This window comes from Glycine max, chromosome 19, assembly GCF_000004515.6.
Source record: "Glycine max cultivar Williams 82 chromosome 19, Glycine_max_v4.0, whole genome shotgun sequence".
Taxonomy (NCBI): domain Eukaryota; kingdom Viridiplantae; phylum Streptophyta; class Magnoliopsida; order Fabales; family Fabaceae; genus Glycine; species Glycine max.
The window spans coordinates 16,048,632-16,069,530 of NC_038255.2; the positions used below are offsets into that span (position 1 = coordinate 16,048,632).

Consider the following 20,899-nt stretch of genomic DNA (forward strand, 5'->3'; position numbering starts at 1 on the left):
GCCCAATCTTTTTCCAGTAGTTAGACTCAATGAGCACCTGCATCACGTCCTCGTTGGTTTTGAGTTCAATTATTTCAAATTTTATAACTTTTTATGAATACTCATGGTGACTTGGTTTCCGAAAAAAAAATCGCCTTACCATTTGTGTTTCATCAACACCATAAGGGGGAGTCCGACGAGGCGCAACTTGCTTGATCAAATCCTTCAGTTCATCCATGGATTTGGCCACGACTTTGCCTGCGGATGACAATTGCTAGACCATAACAATGATACAGGCGGTAAGGGACAATGTTCTTTTAAATAAACCTGTTCTGTATGCAAAAAAAAATGTTAACTCAATCCTACAAAACTCATTGCATAATCATAAAAAAAAACACTTCATATCTACAATGTACCTCAACAAAATGATTGTCATACACATGACCGATACAAATTATACAATGCAATGAAGAATTTGTTAGCGGTTGACTTCTAAGGGGAAAGAATGTCATGCTTTGTTGTTTAGACAAGGATACAACGATTATGTTATACCTTGATGCAATGACATGTCCCATGTCCGTTATATCTATCCACTTATCCGTTGTCACTTGAATAAAACAAATATACACGTCAAACTTAATTTCAAACTAAAGTCTTAAAAATCAAATACATAAATTACATACCTTGGTTAACCCATCAACAAGTAGTGACATCCTTAATTCCTCAAATCTCTCCGTGCCACCAAAGAGCTTGATATAGTCTTATGAGAAATTGACAAGTTCTTTAAGCAGATGGTTGCGGACCACCGACCAAGAGTCTTGGCCCATACCTAATAAACTGGCAACCGACCGATATCCACAGTTACCATCAGCTTTAACATCAACAATCTTATCAATGAAGTCATGCATAAATGGCTGAAACTGGTCCAACATGGGCATCATCGTTCTTCGATTCGGTTGCTCAAAGGATGATGCAGTATGCCTCACCAACGAATTGCTATTTTGTTGTGATTTAAAGGCATCTACATACTCCCAGTAAGATGGATCGCGCTTTGTTGACCTTGGGTTCCTGCTCGTAGTTTTCTTCGGTGCCCCCTTTGTGTTAACCTTTGCTGGAGGAGGACACATCGAATTTTGATCAGGGTGTGCAATTTCCCAAAGTTTACTTCTTAGAGTAAACTTGCCACAAACATCAAGTTCTTCGAATTTTTGGTATATTGTTTCCATTACGTCCTTGATGCCCACCTCGGGCTCAGATAACCCTTGGTCTGAAAAACTGAGTCTCCTCCAGAACATATGGATTGAATCCAGTGGGATGCAACCACCAACATATTTGGATAGCTCACAAGCACAAGGAAGACCAAGCGTGGTTCTCACCACGCAACCACAACTTGAGGGATTCTTGCCAGCATAGTCAACACGCTCTAATTCAGCAACAATTTGATTTAAAGCATACCTTGAAACCATTCCAAGCAACCTCCTGTATAAGCTTTTTTGGAACACATGTCCAACGACATGTGTACTTGTTTCAAATGATGCTTTAATCTCTGTGTGCTGCAACACAATCATTTTGTTCATGGCATCCCACACACTGCATAAGTCTCCAATGCTATTTTGTAACAGTCTTTTTAAAGACGAGTGACCAGATTCCAATCCTACATTTCAAATACACAAATAAAAATAAACATATACAATAATACAATTCCATAAATTTTTCAACGTTAATAAAAATAGTTGAACAGTTTCATACCTGTTTGTTGTTGTGTTTCCTAAGTGCATCACCTTATTAGTCTAGGCGGAAACAAATTTTTCCTTGTGTGGTATTATCCATGTTTCCTTGACATAGTCAACAAACATTGGCCAAGGTGCGCAAGCTATTTCGAACTTCTTCAGGCATTCATTAAACTGTTGTTCTGAAGGACAATCAGTCAGAGATCCCCAGCAATCCATGACATAATCCCAAGCATTTTTTTGCGTAATTAGTGATTTACATTTGGCCTTCACATTCTTGTTTATGTGAAAGATGCACAACAAATTTGTGCATTCAGGGAATACATCCTTCACTGCATTCATGAATGCTTGGTCTCTGTGAGTGACAATAACTCTAGGGAGGGCATCAGGCTTTAAAAAAAGGCCTCGGAAGCGTTGTAAAGCCCATACCAAATTATTAATGCATTCACCCTCCACATATGAAAAACCGGCAGAGAATGTCATCCCAGTCGATGTCACCCCAACAAAATCGAGCAATGTGAGTCTGTACCGGTTTGTTTTGTAGGTGTTGTCTATCAAAAACATCAAATTACATGCATTGACTAACTTCACTGAATCAGGGTGACCCCAAAAGATATCATGAACCATGTCTTTATCCTTTATTCTGTGCCAATGAATATATTGATCATGTTCAAGAAGCTTCATCAAATGTTGCTTTTCAAGATCACTTCCTTTTATGGAAGAACAGAATGCACTTCTTGCATTGTATATCTGTTTAATGGTCGTACAACTATTGGCATTGTGTTCCTTCAGAGTTAGCAGAATGTTTCTTGGCTTCACCATGGACTTCGTCATATCAGCAATAAGTATTTTTTCAGCTTTAGTCAATCGCCCCGCATATGGATGCCCAACTAATGACTTGGCCAATTCATGATTATGCACTCCACAAATCAACTTCACCATCCAGCCTTCTCCTCCAACCACTAGCTTGCAACGAAGCTTGAAGGGACACCCACATTTCCTAGTCCCAGTGTCTCTTCTGATAAATTCTTTTTTCCTACACTTATACTCGCCACTCCTTTCACAGCCAATTAACACAAACGTAGTCCTTCCTCTACTACCTGTGTTTGTGTCCGACCTTAAAATCACCGCCACAAATCCGTTTTCATGAGCCACGGATCGAGCCCACCGCAAAACATCCTCTCGGCACTCAAACACCTACAAAATCCACATAATTTAAGTTTTTTTACCAGTATTCATTTTATTAAATATGTGACAAACATTAACATTATAACCTGAGAAGTCTTGAACGCATCCGAACAATCAACATGTGGTTCATTCGCACCACATGATTCTACATTTTCATAATCCATATCCGCTCGTTCAGACATTATTTCATACATCCACTCATCTTCGTCCATCTAACCAAATCAAACAAAAAATGGTCATACAAAAAAATTAGTAATTTAAAAGAAAAAAAGGAAAATAAATGCAAAAACAACAAATACCAAAAATAATACACTTACGGATCAAGTTGATCCGGAAGGATGTTACGGATCAACTTGATCGGTATCTTACGGATCAACTTGATCCGTAACATACTTCCGGATCAACTTGATCCATAAGACTTTTTTGAATCAATTTGATCCGGAAGCTGCTTAATACTCTTCCGGATCAAGGGATCAAGTTGATCCGAAAGTCTCTTACAGATCAACTTGATCCAGAAGATTATTAAGCAGCTTCTGGATCAAGTTGATCTGAAAAAAGCTTACGGATCAAGTTGATCCGGAACTCATCCGTACGTCCGCAACAGTCAAACCACCATCTGCGTACCTCGTTTGCCCCCACCGACCACCGCAACGCTCGACGCCAGTACCTTCACCTTCACCGCTGTGCTCAACGCTGCTACCCCTACGAACCAGAGGCAATGTCGCACGAAAAAAGAGAAAACAAGAAGCACAACGTTTCTAAAAATGGAGCTAAACAACTTTTCCGGAAAAAAAAAAGTTACATTTTTAATGAAGAAAGGAGGTAGGGGCAATTTTGGCATTTAAAAGCTTTGTTGGGTGCACCAGTAAAAATGCTGGGTGTACCTAGCAACACTCGAACTTATATAACCCGAACATGCAAACAGTCAGATGTGGGCCAAGAAATATTAAGTTCAATTTCATATGGATTGACAGGTTTGGGCTTGAACCCGCCCAAACCCGATGGATGTGGGCCATATCACTCTCTTTTAGTTTGGGATATGCTAGGTGCACCCAGCAATTCATTGAAAGGTCAATTTTCCCTTCATTTAAAAAAATAAAAAGCATTTTTTTCCCTCTTTCGGAAGCATTCTCTCTTTTCACTGAGTCTCTTCCGCAAAAGCTTCTTCTCTTCTCTCTTCCCCGACGAGCTTCTTCTCCGCGAGGCTTCTCCGGCAGCCCTTGGACCCATTTGCATTCGAGGTAGGTGGCCTTCTTCTTAGATTTGGTTTTGTTATGCACTACATTAGGGTAGGTTAGTGTAACGTTAGGTTAGTGGAACTTTAGGGTAGAAGACGGAACCTTAGGGTAGAAGTCGCCAGAAAAAATGGCAGCTTGGTGACGGTGGCGCCTTCCGTAAGACCCGTTAGGGGTTCTTCCGGAACTTCCGGAAGAAGGTCTTCCGAAAGATTTCCGGAAGAGTAGTTGTTCCAGAACCACTCAAACGTCTTCCGGAAGTACTGTTCTTCCGGAAAGCTCCCGGAACACCTATTCTGGAATGTTTCCGGAAGAAGTGGTTGTTCCGGAAACATTCCGGAAGAAGGGTCCCTTCTTCCGGATGACCTTTCAGTGGTTCCGGAAGCACTTTCCGGAAGAAGTGGTTCTTCCGGAAGTTTTTTTTTTCAAATATTATTTTTGTTAAATAAGTTTGTTATTTTTGTTAATTGTTTCAGTTTATTTTTTATATCATTTTAGTTGAGTATTTTACTAATTATTTAATTTTAAATTACTTATGTATTTTTTATAAATGAAGTAGTTAATTTTTATAAATAAAGTTGTGTATGTTTGGAATTTTTTTTCCCATTTTTGTTTTATTGTTATATATAATTTAAGTTGTGTATGTTTACTAATTATATATTTTGAAATTAGTTGTGTTTTTTTTGTCTATAAATAAAATTTTTTATTTTATTATAAATAAAGTTGTTTATTTTATTATAAATGAAGTTGTTTAATTTTTTTAAAAAATTAATTTGTGTATGTTTAATAATTAATTATTTGTATATTAGTTGTGGTTTTTTAGAAATGAAGTTTTTTTTTTAAATTAAGTTGTGGATGTTTATTAATTAATTTTTTTATATTATTTGTGTTTTTTTTATAAATGAAGTTGTTTATTTTTTTTTTAAATTAAGTTGTGGATGTTTAGTAATTAATTATTTTTATATTAGTTATGTTTCTTTTTATAATTGAAGTTGTTTATTTTTTTAAAACATTAAGTTGTGGATGTTTACTAAATAATTGAGTTGTGTTTTTTTATAAATGAATTTTTTTAAATTGTTTTTTAAATTAAGTTGTGGATGCTTACTAATTAAATTTTTTTACATTAGTTGTGGGTTTTTTTAAAAAAAATTAAGTTGTGGATGTTTAGTAATGAATTATTTTTATATTAGTTGTTTTTTTTATAAATGAAGTTGTTTATTTTTTAAAAAAATTAAGTTGTGGATGTTTACTAAATAATTTAGTTGTGTTTTTTTTAGAAATGAAGTTTCTTATTTTTTTTTTTAAATTAAGTTTTGGATGTTTACTAATTAATTTTTTTTTACATTAGTTGTGGTTTTATATAAATGAAGTTTTTTTTTATATAAAAACATTAAGTTGTGGATGTTTAGTAATGAATTATTTTTATATTAGTTGTTTTTTTTTATTATAAATGAAGGTTTTTTTTTAAAAAAAAATTAAGTTGTGGATGTTTACTAAATAATTTAGTTGTGTTTTTTTTTTAGAAATGAAGTTTCTTATTTTTTTTTTAAATTAAGTTGTGGATGTTTAGTAATTAATTTTTTTTTTTACATTAGTTGTGTTTTTTTTTTTAAATGAAGTTGTTTAATTTTTTTTTTAAAATTATGTTGTGTATGTTTTAAAATAATTTGATTTAAGTTAGTTTTATTTGTTTATAAATAAAGTTATTTTTTTATAAAGAAAATTGTGTATATTTTGACCGAAAAAAATACGTGTTCGACATGATTTGCAGATCATGGCCAGAACACAAGGTTTAGGTCGTGCCATAGGTAGAGTTGTAGGCAGAGATAGACCTGCTGATGAGGATGTTGTTGATGTTCCCGAGAGGTGTAGGCCTACTGCCTCATCCCGTAGGCTACGCGTTCATCAGATGACTACGGAGTGACGTGATATGACTGAGGACGTCGCTGACATGATTGACGATGTCCCTGAGCAGGCTGCGGAGGCACCTGAGATGCGTGCGGATGCACAGGGTGCTGATACTGGTGAGGGGTCAGATGGTGATGATGCTGCTGAGGGATTCCTTGGTGGTCCATGTGACCCGTCAGTGCTCACATCATTTGCCGACCATGTTGCACATGCCGTTTGGAGTGGACAGGTATTTTAATTTGTTAATTATTTATCATTGTTGATTTATTTGTTTGTGATTAATTTTTTTTAATAATTGTATAATTTGTACTTCAAATCAGGAACGTCTTGATTTGAAGTTAGTGTCACATGGGAGGAAGGTGACACTGATTGGGAGGTCAGTGCCTGAGCTTGAAGGCCTGGTGGCTGCCATAGGATTAAGTCCATTGATAGATTGTTCAGTTATTACTGACAATCCTGGACTTATATCCGCATTTGTGGAAAGGTGGCACAGTGAGACTAGCACCTTCCACCTTCCTGTAGGAGAGCTGACGATCACATTGGATGATGTGTCGTTAATCCTACATTTGCCCATCACTGGCGCCTTGCACAGTTTCCACGCTTTTTCTACGGAGGAGGCAAGATTTTTGCTTACGAAGTTGCTGGAAGTGTCTGCCGAGGAGGCTAGAGCCGAGACAACACTCACACGTGGAGCATATGTACGATTAGGATGGGTTCGAGACATTTATGAGACGAGATGACAGGCCCGGCGGTGGATTGTCGCAACTCGCGCTTATCTGCTGCACCTTGTCGGTTGCACTCTTTTTGCTAATAAGAGTGCAACAAACGTGCATGTGGTCCACCTTGACGCTTTCCGGGACCTCGCTTGGGGAGTTGTCGCGCTGGTTCATATGTATGACCAGTTAGATGAGGCTTGTAGGACAACCACCCGATAGCTTGCGGGGTACTTGACGCTACTTCAGGTAAATTTTGTGTTTATTAATATGTTACGTTCGATTATGATTTAAACATGTTTTTATGTTATGTTAACCTCAATTATTGTGTAGTGCTGGATCTATGAGCACTTCCCTAGTGTGCACCAGTGCGTGACTGACGATACATACCAGGAGACGTCCCCACGTGCTTCCTGGTGGTTGACGTCGAAGGCGCACATGAAGGGAATCACAGAAGCACCCTACAGGGCATGTTGTGATGGTTTGACCGTCACAGATGTGTCCTGGTTGTCGTTTTTGGAGCATCGGAGGGTTAGGGCGTTTCAGGAGATTTCATCTTTCCAGGGTCAGTTGAGATGGGGTCCTATGGTCGTCGCAGCTCGACTGGAGAGGGTGGTACGCCAGTTCGGTTACATCCAGAGCATCCCTCCGCCGCTTGTTAGTGCACGATTGTCACACGATCAGATAGATGATAGGTGGATGCAGTTTGCGGATCACTTACTACCAGCGGGTCAGGTTTGTCTAGTGCCTGGGCAGGTATCTGCGGATTCCATGGAGTGGTTTTTCCACATATCTCACCCATTCATGATACCGACCCAGGCAGGTGACCAGCGGAGGGATGCACCAGCCGCAGACCCTGAGGACTACATACAGCCGCCCAGCCCCGAGGTTCCAGTAGCATTTGACCCCCCTCCACATGTGGTAAGATTATCTGTGCATTTAATGTTTTATGAGTTGTTATTTACTTTAAATTTCATAATAAATGTTTTTAATGACTTTGACAGGATGATTATGAGGGATATGAGGCGATTGCACAGAGGTTGGAGCGTGGGCTCAACCTTAGGATAGTCACTGCAGGCACAAAGTTATATGACATTATGCAGGACTGCCTGACGATCATGAGAGGGGGACCCAGTGCTGATGGGACTGTCAGGGCTCGTCAGAGACGCCGCATGGACCATTGATCGTTGTATTTATTTTTTGTGTTGTAGTTGACATGAATATTTGTAATTATTACAGTTTTTTGTTTAATAGTTGATGTGTTTTGCACGATTTATTATTTTATAATATAGTTTATTATTCCGATTGTTTGTGGTCGTTAAGCGAAGTTTACGAGTGTTTTAAATTTATTTTTTAAAAAAGTGAACCTAGAATCATGAGTTTTGTTTGTAAGAATTACATAAAAACTAAATGTTTTTAAAATCATTCATAATTCATAATTCATAATTATGTGTTAGTAAGATTTTTAAAGTAATTATGATACATAATAAATTATGATACGATCATAAAAAAAAATTGACATGACAATGAAATCGCCATATAAGATACTACAATGATAACTTTAAAAAAAATCCATGTTCAAGTACCCATGTTTGGGATTTTTTTGCATGGGTGTGCCAGTGGCGTGAGACAATGGAGGGTTTTAGTTTCTCATTTTTGGACGTCAAAGAACCCAAAAAAAATAGTCTCGTTCCCCGTTTCCATCAACTAACACGTAAAAAGAAAGCCTGAAAATCCTAAAAAATAGGAAATCGACCCTTTTTCCATGTTCAAGTACCCATGTTTGGGATTTTTTTGCGTGGGTGTGCCAGTGGTGTGAGACAATGGAGGGCGGCCATTTCTCATGTTTGGACGTCAAAGAACCCAAAAAAAATAGTCCCGTTCCCTGGTTCCATCAACTAACACGTAAAAACAAAGCCTGAAAATCCAAAAAAATAGGAAATCGAGCCTTTTTCATGTTCAAGTACCCATGTTTGGGATTTTTTTGCGTGGGTGTGCCAGTGGCGTGAGACAATGGAGGGCGGCCATTTCTCATGTTTGGACGTCAAAGAACCCAAAAAAAAATAGTCTCGTTCCCCGGTTCCGTCAACTAACACGTAAAAACAAAGCCTGAAAATCCTAAAAAATAGGAAATCGACCCTTTTTCCATGTTCAAGTACCCATGTTTGGGATTTTTTTGCGTGGGTGGGCCAGTGGCGTGAGACAATGGAGGGTGGCCATTTCTCATGTTTGGACGTCAAAGAACCCAAAAAAAATAGTCTCGTTCCCCGGTTCCATCAACTAACACGTCAAGACAAAGCTTGAAAATCCAAAAAAATGGTAAATGGACCCTTTTAACAAATAATTTTTATGTCCACTGAAACAACACATTCAACTTTATTATGGGAATTAAACACGCCGTAAACAGATAAAGGTTACATCAACGAAAAAGCAAAAAATTAAACATCACATTCAGTTGTTTAGCGACGTCCCAGTGACCTCGTCTTCGATTTTCAAAACATATTTAGTAAAGACAGCTAAAATTTCTATTGGTCCATATTTTTTCCAGTAGTTTGATTGTAGTAACACCTTCAGTAGTTCTTCGTTGGTCATCAGCTCATTTATTTCATATTTTATAACCATATCTGAATACTCAAAGCGAGGTGGTTGGCGGAAAAACAATCGGCTTACCGTTTGTGATTCGTGAATTCCAAGAGGGGGAATCCCTTTAGGTGCAACTTGCTTGATTAAATTCTTCAGTTCATCGATGGTACATGTTGAAGGAATTTGAAATTTCTTAGGATTTTTTCTTGTGAACGCGCATCCAACAAATTTGTTCTGCGGTGGCATGTTCCATTTCCCGTTGTAATACAGGATCGCGTCATGAGTACGAGGCATAGTGCGTTCAAGTAAGTTTATTATTCCATCTGGTGTTCTTCCAACGGTGCATAATAACTCAATCGGACCAACACAAGAAAATTGATCATTACACATTAACATTGTGTTGACATCGTCATCATTTATCAATTTCATACACTCAAAGCGAATTTGGTTACCTGTATCGGTGAATGGCTTCCGGTAGTGAATTTCATCCAAAAATTGTTTGTCGAATAGCTGAAGGGTATTGTGTATTCTGGTTTTTAGGCTTGCAAAATCACAGCTATTTGGTACTCGAATGGGCACCGAAGTTGAAGTTTGGACGTAAACCCTAGTATCATTGTGAATAATCGATCCATTTGGAAAAATGAAAGCCAACCTTGAGTTGACAATCGTCTGACTGCTAGTTTCTCCTAAAAATGCCATAGTTTGTGTATCAGTTGGGAGACTATTTGAAAGCAAGATAATGTGTGATTTAGTAGCCTAGTCTGTCATATATATATATATGGTTGTGACCGAGCCATTGTTTTACTTTGTTTACAAAAAAATAGACACGCGTAAATGTGTAGTCAAGTCAGCCAATGTGTTGTCGCGCTCAAACTGTAATACGCATGCATGTCATTATGTGTTGTCAATTATGACAATGATGTATGCAGCACGCGTAAATGATTTTTGTTGGACCAACAATTTCCTTGCTTAACCAAACAAGTACTTGATAATATTAATTGGTTAGTAATGGGTTACAACAAATTATATCGCATAATGAATACAATTACATAAACAATGCATGTTTAGTCTTCATTTAGGTCTACATAGTGTGTTTTGAATGACATCAAGCTTGTGTATTGCTGCATTCTACTAATATATGGAATTGCCCACTGCTTTGCCTAAGAATAACAATTGCTTGACCACAACAGTGCTGGAGGCAGCAAGGGACAATGGTCTTTCAAATAAACCTGTTGTACATGAACAAACATTATATCATGCGCTGACCGTGCCAAACGAACCAGCGAAGTCATTGCATAATTGTTATACTAACTATATTCAATGTACCTGAACAAAATGATTTCCAAACACGTGACCGACACATATGATGAGGTGGCCAGAAGAATCAGGTGGTGGTTGACTTCTAAGAGGGAAAAATGTCATGCTTTGTTGTCGGGACAACGATACAAGGATTACGTTATACCGTGAAGCAATCACATATGCCATGTCCGTTATATCCATCCACTTGTCCACACTAACCTGAATGAACCAAACATACACATGTAAGTAATTTAAACATTGTTATTAAAAAAATTAACCTAAAAACATACCTTTGAAAAGCCATCAACAAGTAGGGACAACTTTAATTGTTCAAATCTCTCTGTACCACTGAAGAGATTCATGTACTCATGCGACCACTTGCCAACTTCTTTAATCAATTCATTACGCACTAACGGCCACGAATTTTCCCCCATACCTAATAAAGCGGCAATGGACCGATATCCATAGTTACCGTCCGCTTTCACATCCACAACGTCACGAATGAAACCTTGAAGGAATGACGCAAATTGATCCAACATCGGGATGATCCTTGTTGGCTGAGGCGGTTGAGAACATGATGCACTTCGTTTCACTGGAGAGTTGCTGCTTTGAACAGAATGAAAAACATCAACATACTCCCAGTAAGACGGATCACGCTTTGTGGATCTTTGACTTCTTTGCATCGGTTTCTTCGGTGCACCTTTAGTGTTGACCTTTGACGGAGGAGGGCACATAGAGTTATGATCAGGGTATGCAATTTCTCGAAGTTTACTCTTCAGAGTTACTTTGCTAGCCACATCAAGTTCATCAAACCTTTTAGATATGATCACTATCTCTTCCTTGATGGTGACTTCCGTCTCACATAACCCTTGGTCTGAAAAGCAAAGTCTCCTCCAGAAAAGATGGACTGAATCCAATGGAATGTTGCCAATAGTATACCTAGAAAGCTCACATGCACAAGGAAGACCGTGCGTGCTTCTCATCACACAACCACAAGAAGAGAGATTGTTGTCGAGATAACGTAGACGGTCAACCTCAGAAGCAATCTGATTTAAAGCATCCCTTGAAACCATCCCAAGAAGCCTCTTGTATAAGGTTTTTTTATATACATGCCCAACCACATGCGTACTGGTTTCAAAGGATGTTTTAATTTCGACGTGTTGCAGCGTGATCATGTTGTTCATGGCATCCCAAACACTACATAGGTCTCCAACGCTATTTTGTAGTACTCTTTTGAGAGCCCAATGAGCTGATTCAACCCTACATTTAAAATACACAACAAACATGAAAATATACATCAATTAAGTACCATTTAATACTAATCCTTACTAACAAATAAAATCAGTTCTTAATACCTGTTTGTTGTTGTGTTGCCTAGGTGCATGACCTTATTCGTCCATGATGTAATAAATTTTTCCTTGTGAGGGATAATCCATGTGTCGTTAACATAGTCAATGAACATCGGCCAAGGCGAACAAGCAACTTGAAACTTCTGATGTGACTCATGGAGCTTGTGTTCGGACGGACAATCAACCAAAGTACCCCAGTTATCCATTACATAGTCCCACGCATTTTTTTCCCCGATTAAAGATTTGCACTTCGCCTTCACATTCTTATCGATATGAAACCTACACAACAAATTAGTAGACTCGGGAAACACAGTTTTCACTGCATTCATCAGTGCTAGGTCTCTGTCAGTGACAATAACAAGAGGGAGGCGATCGTTTCTTAAAAATAGGCCTCGAAATCGTTCCAAAGCCCATACAATATTATTAACACGCTCAACCTCCAGATATGCAAACCCAGCAGAGAATGTCATCGCCGTTGGTGTCATTCCAACAAAGTCAAGTAGTGGGAGTCTGTACCTGTTTGTTTTGTAGGTACTGTCTATGAAAAACACCAGATGACATGCATTGCATAACTTTACTGCATCTGGGTGACACCAAAACAGATCACGCACCACAACTTCATCCTTCAATCTATGCCAATGAATGTATTGATCACGTTCGAGAAGCTTCATCAGATGCTGCATTTCGGTATCAGCTCCTCTTATTGAAGAACGATATGCACTTCCTGCATTGTAAATTTGCTTTATCGTGGTGCAACTGTCGGCATTGTGTTCCTTCAACGTTAGCAAGATGTTTTTCGGTTTCACCATCGACTTTGTCATATCAGCAATAATTTTCTTTTCTTCCTTAGTCAATCGCCCGGCGTATGGATGTCCAACTAAGGACTTCGCCAATTCATGATTGTGAATCCCACAGATCAACTTCACCATCCAACCTTCCCCTCCATGCACTGGTTTCCCACGAAGCCTGAAGGGACAACCACATTTCCTACTCCCTGTGTCTTTTCTAACGAATTCTTTATTTCTACACTTGTACGTACCACTCCTTTCACACCCAATTAAGACAAATGAACTTCTTCCTTTGCTACCGATCTCTGTGTCAGACCTCATAATAACCGCAACAAATCCATTTTCATGGACAACTGTTCGAGCCCATTGCAAAACATCATCTCGAGTAGCGAATACCTACAACGCAACCCTAACATATTAATTTTCATACAAAACATCAATTCAACCAAATGACTCAAATTATCTATGATTACCTGAGACGTATTAAAAGCATTTCAACAATCCACATGTGGTTCATTCACCCCACATTCTTCTTGATTATCATAATCATAATCCATATGAACTTCTTGTGACATCGCAAAGTCATACCTCCATTGATCTTCATCCATCTTAAGGACATATGCATCATACACAAGTACATTCAAATTATCATATAACCACATCCAAAAATTTACTACACCTTAAATAACAAACATATTAACAGCACATATGCATCATACACAAGTATATTCAAATTATCATATAACCACATCCATAAATTGACTACTTATTAACTAACAAACATACTAACAACTAATACAAATATATTCTAAATTTATAACTACATTATTTACGTAAACTAAACTTATCACTATAATAAACAACTAATAAAACATTTTTCTACCATTATACAATTAAGTTACCTAAATCATTTAATATTATACCATTATACCTAATTAAACCAATAATCCACAACATATATATATATATATATATATATATATATATATATATATATAAATTATAAAACAGAAATAAAAAAATTTGCTAATAATTTAACATTCCGGAATAAGGTCTTCCGGAAGTTACTCACATTCTCATTCCGGACCTTCCTCCTGCTGTGTCTAAAATTTCTTCCGGATACAGTTTTTACTGTTTTTCTTCTCTAAAAACTAGCCGGAAAACGAAAAAAATATTCATAAATGCGTACCTCCGACGAAATAGGAAGAACAATCACTAACAAAACTTCAAATGCGGAACACGGGACCACCAAATCTTCAAATACTTCCCGGGACCACCAATGGAAAGCGCAAAAGGGATCACCACCGAAAGCAACAACAACCAACCAAAACGAAAGAAAGAAAGCAGAGAAGGAAGAATGCGCAGTAAAAAACTGAGTAAAGGAAGCGTGAAAATGGAAGCGTGAACGCGTTAATTTAAAGAAAATTACACAAGGGCAAAATCGTCATTACATATGCATTAAATATTATTTTATTTTTCCTTGTTATTATAAAATGAAAATTCTTTTTTCTTCACTTTGTTATAAAATAATAATCATTTTTTTATTATATATTAACTTTTGTAATAAAAATTAAATGTTATCATAATAAAAAAATTGTATTTTTAATAAAATTTATGAATTAATTAATTTTTATGGTTTAAATTATACTAAATTGTCACACAAAATAATATTTTACATGCGCGTAAAAAACAAATTATAAATATTAGTCATAATTATGTTCACTAATTATTTAATTATTTATGTATAATAATATTAATTATTTTATAATTTAGTTTATTCATTAAAAGTAATTTATCACAAAATAAAACATTTTAAAAAAAAAAGCTAACTTCCGAAAGACCCTTCTTTCGGAAGTAAAAGGATATCTTCTGGAAGAAGCTTCTTCCGAAAACATTCCGGATGACGTCCTTCCGGAAAGAGTTTCTGAGTACTTTCGGAAATCACAAATTCATCTTCCGGAAAAAGGTTCTTCTGGAAAGTTTCCGGAAAAAGGGTCTTCCGGAATGTTTCCGGAAAAAGCGTCTTCCAGAATTAGATTTACTGAAGGGCAGTTTCGTCACTTCACTGTTTGCTAGATGCCCCAGCAATAATGTTGGGTGCACGTAGCAACTCCCTTTTAGTTTCCCTTCTTCCAGCACTCGCCGATTAGATCGTTGGAGTTCTTGTAATTGCCCACAAACGAAATTTTCACGGTACCATTATCATTACTGTAAACGACCACATCCTGACCACTTGTAATATTTCAACCATATAAAAATATATGTTCAAAGTGCTACAAATAGTACCCAAACCACATACAGATTTTTATATACCTCCTACAAAGCTTTCATAAAAAATAAAAGGTTCATAGACCAAAAGAAAAACCCTTTATCCTAATTGTTAACTCCAATCAAGACTTAAAATTTATAAGTTCCAACACATGGTAATCATTTTATAAAGTTATATAAATATAAATTTGATACAAGAAGTTTTTTTTTAAGAAAACAATTCACGCCACGAGATCCACGATAACAATAGTCATCAGGGACCATGATAGCTGTCACGTACCTACATGCAATGATAGCAACATTCAATAATTGCCTACAAAGATAAAGATGAATAAGAAAATTTCATAACAAAACGTGTCCCACCACCCAAACAAATAAAAAAAAGAAAAAGAAAAGAGCCCCTTTCAACTATGAAGAGCATAATGAACTGATAGTGGCCATTGGCTTTTATTTGTTATATGACACATATTACCTTCATCAACCCACTTATGTTTCGTTTTTATATTTTTTTTAAGGTTATGGGTGTTTTCCAATTGGGTAGTAACAATTAATTTAAGAAAATCAATTTAAAAAAAAATTATACATCATAGGAATTAGACATTAAATAAATTATTCTTACGTATATAAATATAACGAGATCTTATGAACTCGGGTTCAATAATATATAATCCTATTCTGATTGGATTTTTCCACCACCCACTAGTTTTAGATCTAGATCCCTCTCCTTTGTTATGCCTCTCTATCCTCCCTCCAGCGCTATTGTAGACTCTTGGATCAATCATACGATTAAGAAAAACTTTTCTTTATTATTACTTTTAATTTAATTAATTATTAATTTTATATCCAAATTAAAAATATACTTTAGTGATTATTATTCATTTTTTAATATTTTTTACATTTAACGAATGATATTAACTAACTTAAGGGATTGGGTCTAATTAATTTCGTTCATATTCAATTGAATTGGTTTTAAATTTTATATCCAAATTAACATATATTTTAATTTAATATATTTTATTTTTCTAACATTTTCTTTGATGAAATAGATTCATTTCATTTTTAACATTATGTAAAATAAAAAACATTGCATATCCCTAACATAAGGGAACTCTCATTTTATTATTATATACCATTTGTTTTTGGGATGAACATAAAAGAGACAAGTTTTTCTTAACCGCAGGATTGATCCAAGGGTCTACAACAGTGCGGGAGAGAAGATGGACAGGCATAATGCAGGAAAGCATCTGGATACAATAATTTTTTAATATTCCAACGTTTTAAACATTAAATCACTAGGTTTTTTTTTGAAATATTTTTTTTCATATCATACCATTTATTTTATATATATATATATATATATATATATATATATATATATATATATTCACTAGTATCAAATAGTACATTCACGGACCAACAAAAAAAATGTTCGCACATTGCTGTCCCAAAATAATATTTGCTTTCTAGTTTTGACCCCTTGTTTTTTGAGATTTGCACATTCTACAAAAGCATATAAGGTTGGTTTGGTGATTAGAAACAAGAAATTTAAGGGTGCGTTTAATTTGCTAAGATAGGATAGACAAAATAATATTGAATAAGTAGTTGAGTTACATGATAACTTTTTGTACTGTGTATTATTTAGTGGTCAATGTACAGTATAAATAACTTTGTGTTGTATCTTATTTGATTTGTTTATGTGTTGGATAAAATAATGTAAATTTTACTATATTACCCTTTGTACTATGTAATGTTTGGTTTTTACACTAGGAAAAGATACAAAACAAGATTTTGAAATTATTTTATTATTTAACATAAAATTTATTATCACACAATATTTCGGCTAACATTGTTTTTAAGTAAACAAGTTTCCCGCTTCTTTAAAGTTCACTGCCCCCTCTATCTAGCACCGTTGGTCACCACCGAGAGTGGAAGTAAGCATCTCAACACTACTACAAAAAGCGGATTCAACATCGGTGTGTTAACATCGGTTGTTAAAAAAACCGATGTTAACATATGCGCGGTGGCATAATTGTAAATACCGTGTATACGTTAACATCAGTTTTGTGAAAAACCGATGTTAACGAAGTTCATTAACATCGGTTATTGGAGAACCGATGTTAACATTTATTAGTAACATCGATTTTTAAATAACCGATGTTAACATATGTTTATTAACACCGGGTTTTTAGAAAACCGATGTTAACGTTTGTTATGTTAACATCGGTTTTCTCCAGAAAACCGATGTTAACCTTAACATCATTTTGTTAACATCGGGTTTTTTTTAAAACCGGTGTTGAAGTTATATTTTAAAAAATATGGTGAGCCCTAAGAAGCTGGCACTCTGTCTTCTTCTCCATCTAAGCTTTCGCGCTCTCTTCTTCTTCTAATCTCCGTTTAGCGAAACCGTCCCTGTCTGCATCTGAGCATCGTGTTCGTCGCACTCGAGCATTGTCACAAGTCTCTGCTTCTTCTCCTTCGCCACCATACCTAGGTATGTTTCGTCTCCTTCGCGTTGTCTTGTCCTTCTCTCTGTCTTCTTCTCCATCTAAGCTTTCTTGCTCTCTTTGTTCTCCATCTACCTTGAAGCTGTATGTTCTCCATCTGACCATCATTTTGTCTAAGGTCGAGCATCGTGTTCATCGCACTTGAGCATCGTCAGAAGTCTGTGCTTCTTCTCCTTCGCCACCTCACGTAGGTATGTTTGGTCTAATCCTGTATGAATATTTGATTGCATTCATGTATCGCACACTTAGTGAACTAAACATGGCTAGGGTATCTCATATTTAACTCGAGCATCGTGACAACTTTGTGCTTCTTCTCCTTAGTGAAGTTTCCCTTACCCTTATTGTGTTCTTGTAACAGTTTAAGAGTTAACGCCTATTATTGGAGTTTAACAGTTTCCCTTACCCTTATTGTGTTCTTGTAACAGTTTAAGAGTTTAAGAGTTAACGCCTATTATTGGAGTTTAACAGTTTCCCTTACCCTTATTGTGTTCTAGTAACAGTTTAAGAGTTTAAGAGTTAACGCCTCCTAGTTCCTAAAACCTTCCTTAAGATTAGAGGACCATTGGTTAAAATGAAGAGTAAAATCCTTGTCCATTGCTTTGATCCACGACCATAGTAGGAATAGGGCATCTTCTAACAGTTTGGTTCCATGAAAAGTTGTATCTTGGAACACCATCTTATTTCTATGGTGCCATATTGTCCAAGCTAAAGCAATCCACCAGCATTTCCAGGTTTTGGACCTGACTCCATCTGCTACCTCCATTCCATGTTGCAGAAAATGGTCCTTATGATTTTGTGGCATTACAGTGATAAGATCAACCCAGGACATTGATTCCCACCATAAAGGGAGGGTTTTGCTACAATTGAAGAACAAGTGTTCAACCCTTAATTGATTAAATTCCAAGCAGCATGGCTAAAAGCTTTTGAGTTCTGCCCTTAATTGTTTTTTTATTCTTCTGTATTTTATACTTTTTTTTCTATAGTTCATTTCATCATCATTGTAACTATAGCTGCCCATTATAAAATAGCTTAGACAATCTAGGTCTGCTGCTTCTGAATCTTTTATTTATCCTTGAAGTAGTTTAATTTTTTTTTATTTGTGTTCAACTAGTGAAGAGTGAAGACTGAAGTTGTTCTATCAGACTCGTTGATTTTCCTTTCATTTCGACGGAAGCCTAAGCAATACACTGCCACTGAATTGCTAGTAAGAAAAATTGGTCATGAAACACACACACACAAACCCTAATGACACACACACACACACGTATGATAGAAACACACAGACACACACTCATGACACACACACACACACACTCATCATACAAAGACACACACACAAGTTTGATAACAAATTTGTTCAATTATACATGCAGAAATTTGTTCAGTTCTGACTTGTTAGCTGTGACAAGGTAGCTGGCCTCTTCATAAGGTACTTATCTAAGTTTAACTTAAATTCTACTGCAGTGGTGATGACCTACTAATATTAGTGAAAACAAATTTGCCTACTGTACCTTAGTTAATTTGTTCACAGTTGTAAAAAATGAATTGATTTTAACTTGAGTTATTCGTATTTTAAGTTTTCAAATATGCTTGCATGATTGTTTTTTTTTTTTTTTGCACTACAAAAATCTGAAGATGGAAGTCTGTCTCCATTCCATTTAACCAAGACCAAGTGTGGAATAGATACTACCTTATGCACCACTTTTTTAGGAATTTTGAAGAATGACAGTAGGTAGATAGGAAGGGCTGCTAAATCACTTTCATGATCAAATAAGTTCCTTCTCCATCTAAGGTTCCATTCCCAACTATCATAATTAAATTCTCCCATATTTGAGATGAGAGAATTTTGCTGCCTACTAATCCGAAAAAGCTGATTATATTTCTGTTCAAGGGTATAATCTTCCCCTAGCCACTTGTCTGTCCAGAATTTGATTGTTTCCCCACATCCCACCTTCCAAGTCAATTGGTGCTTGAAGATATTGTGATCTGACTGGTGAAATATCTTTCTAAGGTCCCTCCACCAATGAGAAAATCCCCTCTTATCTGTATCATGCTGGAACTCAAGCCATCCACCATATTTAGAGATTAGAACTCTTACCCAAAGTTGCTGCTGACCAGATGCAAAAGCTCATATCCATCTACCCAACAAGGCTACATTGAACTTCGAAATATCCTTTATACCCAATCCCCCCTCATTCTTGGGCAGACAAATATCATCTCATTTCACCCAAGGAATTTTATTATGAGTATTGTCTCCTCCCCACAGAAATTTCCTTTGTAAGGAAATTAATTTTTGGACTATCCTTTGGGGAATCCTGAAAAAGGAAAGAAGATAGATTGGAAGAGCATTGAGAACAGAATTGATAAGTGTGACCTTCCCCCCCATGGATATATCTTTCTGGGCCCATTTGGATAGTTTTGTTTTGAATTTAGTAATGAGAGGCTCCCAAACCATCAGACTGGAAGGATTGGCACCAATGGGAATGCCTAAATAATGAAAGGGGTAATTCATTTGACTGCAGTTCAGGATATTAGCTGTTGTCAAACCCCAGTTAACTCCACCTCCTATGATCTCGAATTGACTTTTAGCAAAGTTAATCTTCAAGCCAGAAGCCAATTCAAAGCCTCTAAGCAGGGCCTTTATAGCATGAACATTCTACCAATCAACCTCACCCACAAAAATAGTATCATCAGCATACTGCAGAATATTAACAGGTTCTCTCTTCTTTCCAACTAGATAGCTTCTATAAAGATTTTTGTGAACTGCTTCCCTCATCATACCAGTGAGACCTTCCCCAATTATATTGAAGAGCAAGGGGGCTAAAGGATCTCCTTGCCTCAAGCCTCTTGAGGGGTTGAACTCCTTAGATGGGCTACCATTAATCAAAACAGATATGGTTGCTGAATGTAGGCAAGCTGAGATCCATCTTCTCCATTTTTGGCAAAAACCCAATCTAAGCAACATATAATCCAAGAAGGACCAAGACACTAAGTCATAGGCCTTTTCAAAATCCACCTTGAAAATCATTGCTGGCTTCTTACTTCTCATTGCTTCCTCCACCACCTCATTAAGAATCAGGATCCCATGAAGTATATGTCTTTCTTTAATGAAAGCTGACTGTCTTTCATCAATGAGTTCATCCATAACAAACCTTAATCTATTAGATAAAAGCTTAGCTATGACTTTATACATGCAGCCTATCAAGGATATGGGCCTGTAATCATTTAGGGACTATGTGTGAGACTTTTTGGGAATTAAAGCCACAAAGGAAGCATTGGAGCCTCTAGGAAAGCTTTCATGAGCATAGAACTCATCCACGAATCTTCTAAACTCAAGATTCAACACATCCCAGAA

General features: G+C 36.5%; 2 protein-coding genes across 2 annotated transcripts; both read right to left on the reverse strand.

Annotated features, from left to right (window-relative positions):
* Nucleotides 1–740: 740 nt before the first annotated feature.
* Nucleotides 741–3,061, reverse strand: LOC102662728 (uncharacterized). Its single transcript, XM_006604999.1, has 4 exons — nt 2,984–3,061; nt 2,810–2,906; nt 1,325–1,633; nt 741–1,246 (listed from the first exon to the last, which is right to left on the reverse strand). The coding sequence occupies exons 1-4, from the start codon at nt 3,059–3,061 to the stop codon at nt 741–743; spliced, it is 990 nt and encodes a 329-aa protein (XP_006605062.1).
* A 17,139-nt stretch (nt 3,062–20,200) lies between these two features.
* Nucleotides 20,201–20,689, reverse strand: LOC121174177 (secreted RxLR effector protein 78-like). The gene has a single exon (XM_041012877.1). It carries the CDS (start codon nt 20,687–20,689, stop codon nt 20,201–20,203), a length of 489 nt encoding a protein of 162 aa, XP_040868811.1.
* Nucleotides 20,690–20,899: the final 210 nt, after the last annotated feature.

Bases quoted from the DNA above. Each gene is read 5' to 3' on its own strand.
- LOC102662728 (XM_006604999.1), bottom strand. From the start codon at position 3,061: ATGGATTATGAAAATGTAGAATCATGTGGTGCGAATGAACCACATGTT. The intron at 2,907-2,983 runs GTTATAATGTTA...TGGATTTTGTAG, and splicing joins ATGCGTTCAAGACTTCTCAG to GTGTTTGAGTGCCGAGAGGA. The intron at 1,634-2,809 runs GTAGTAGAGGAA...TTTGAAATGTAG, and splicing joins AAGGTCGGACACAAACACAG to GATTGGAATCTGGTCACTCG.
- LOC121174177 (XM_041012877.1), bottom strand. From the start codon at position 20,689: ATGGATGAACTCATTGATGAAAGACAGTCAGCTTTCATTAAAGAAAGA.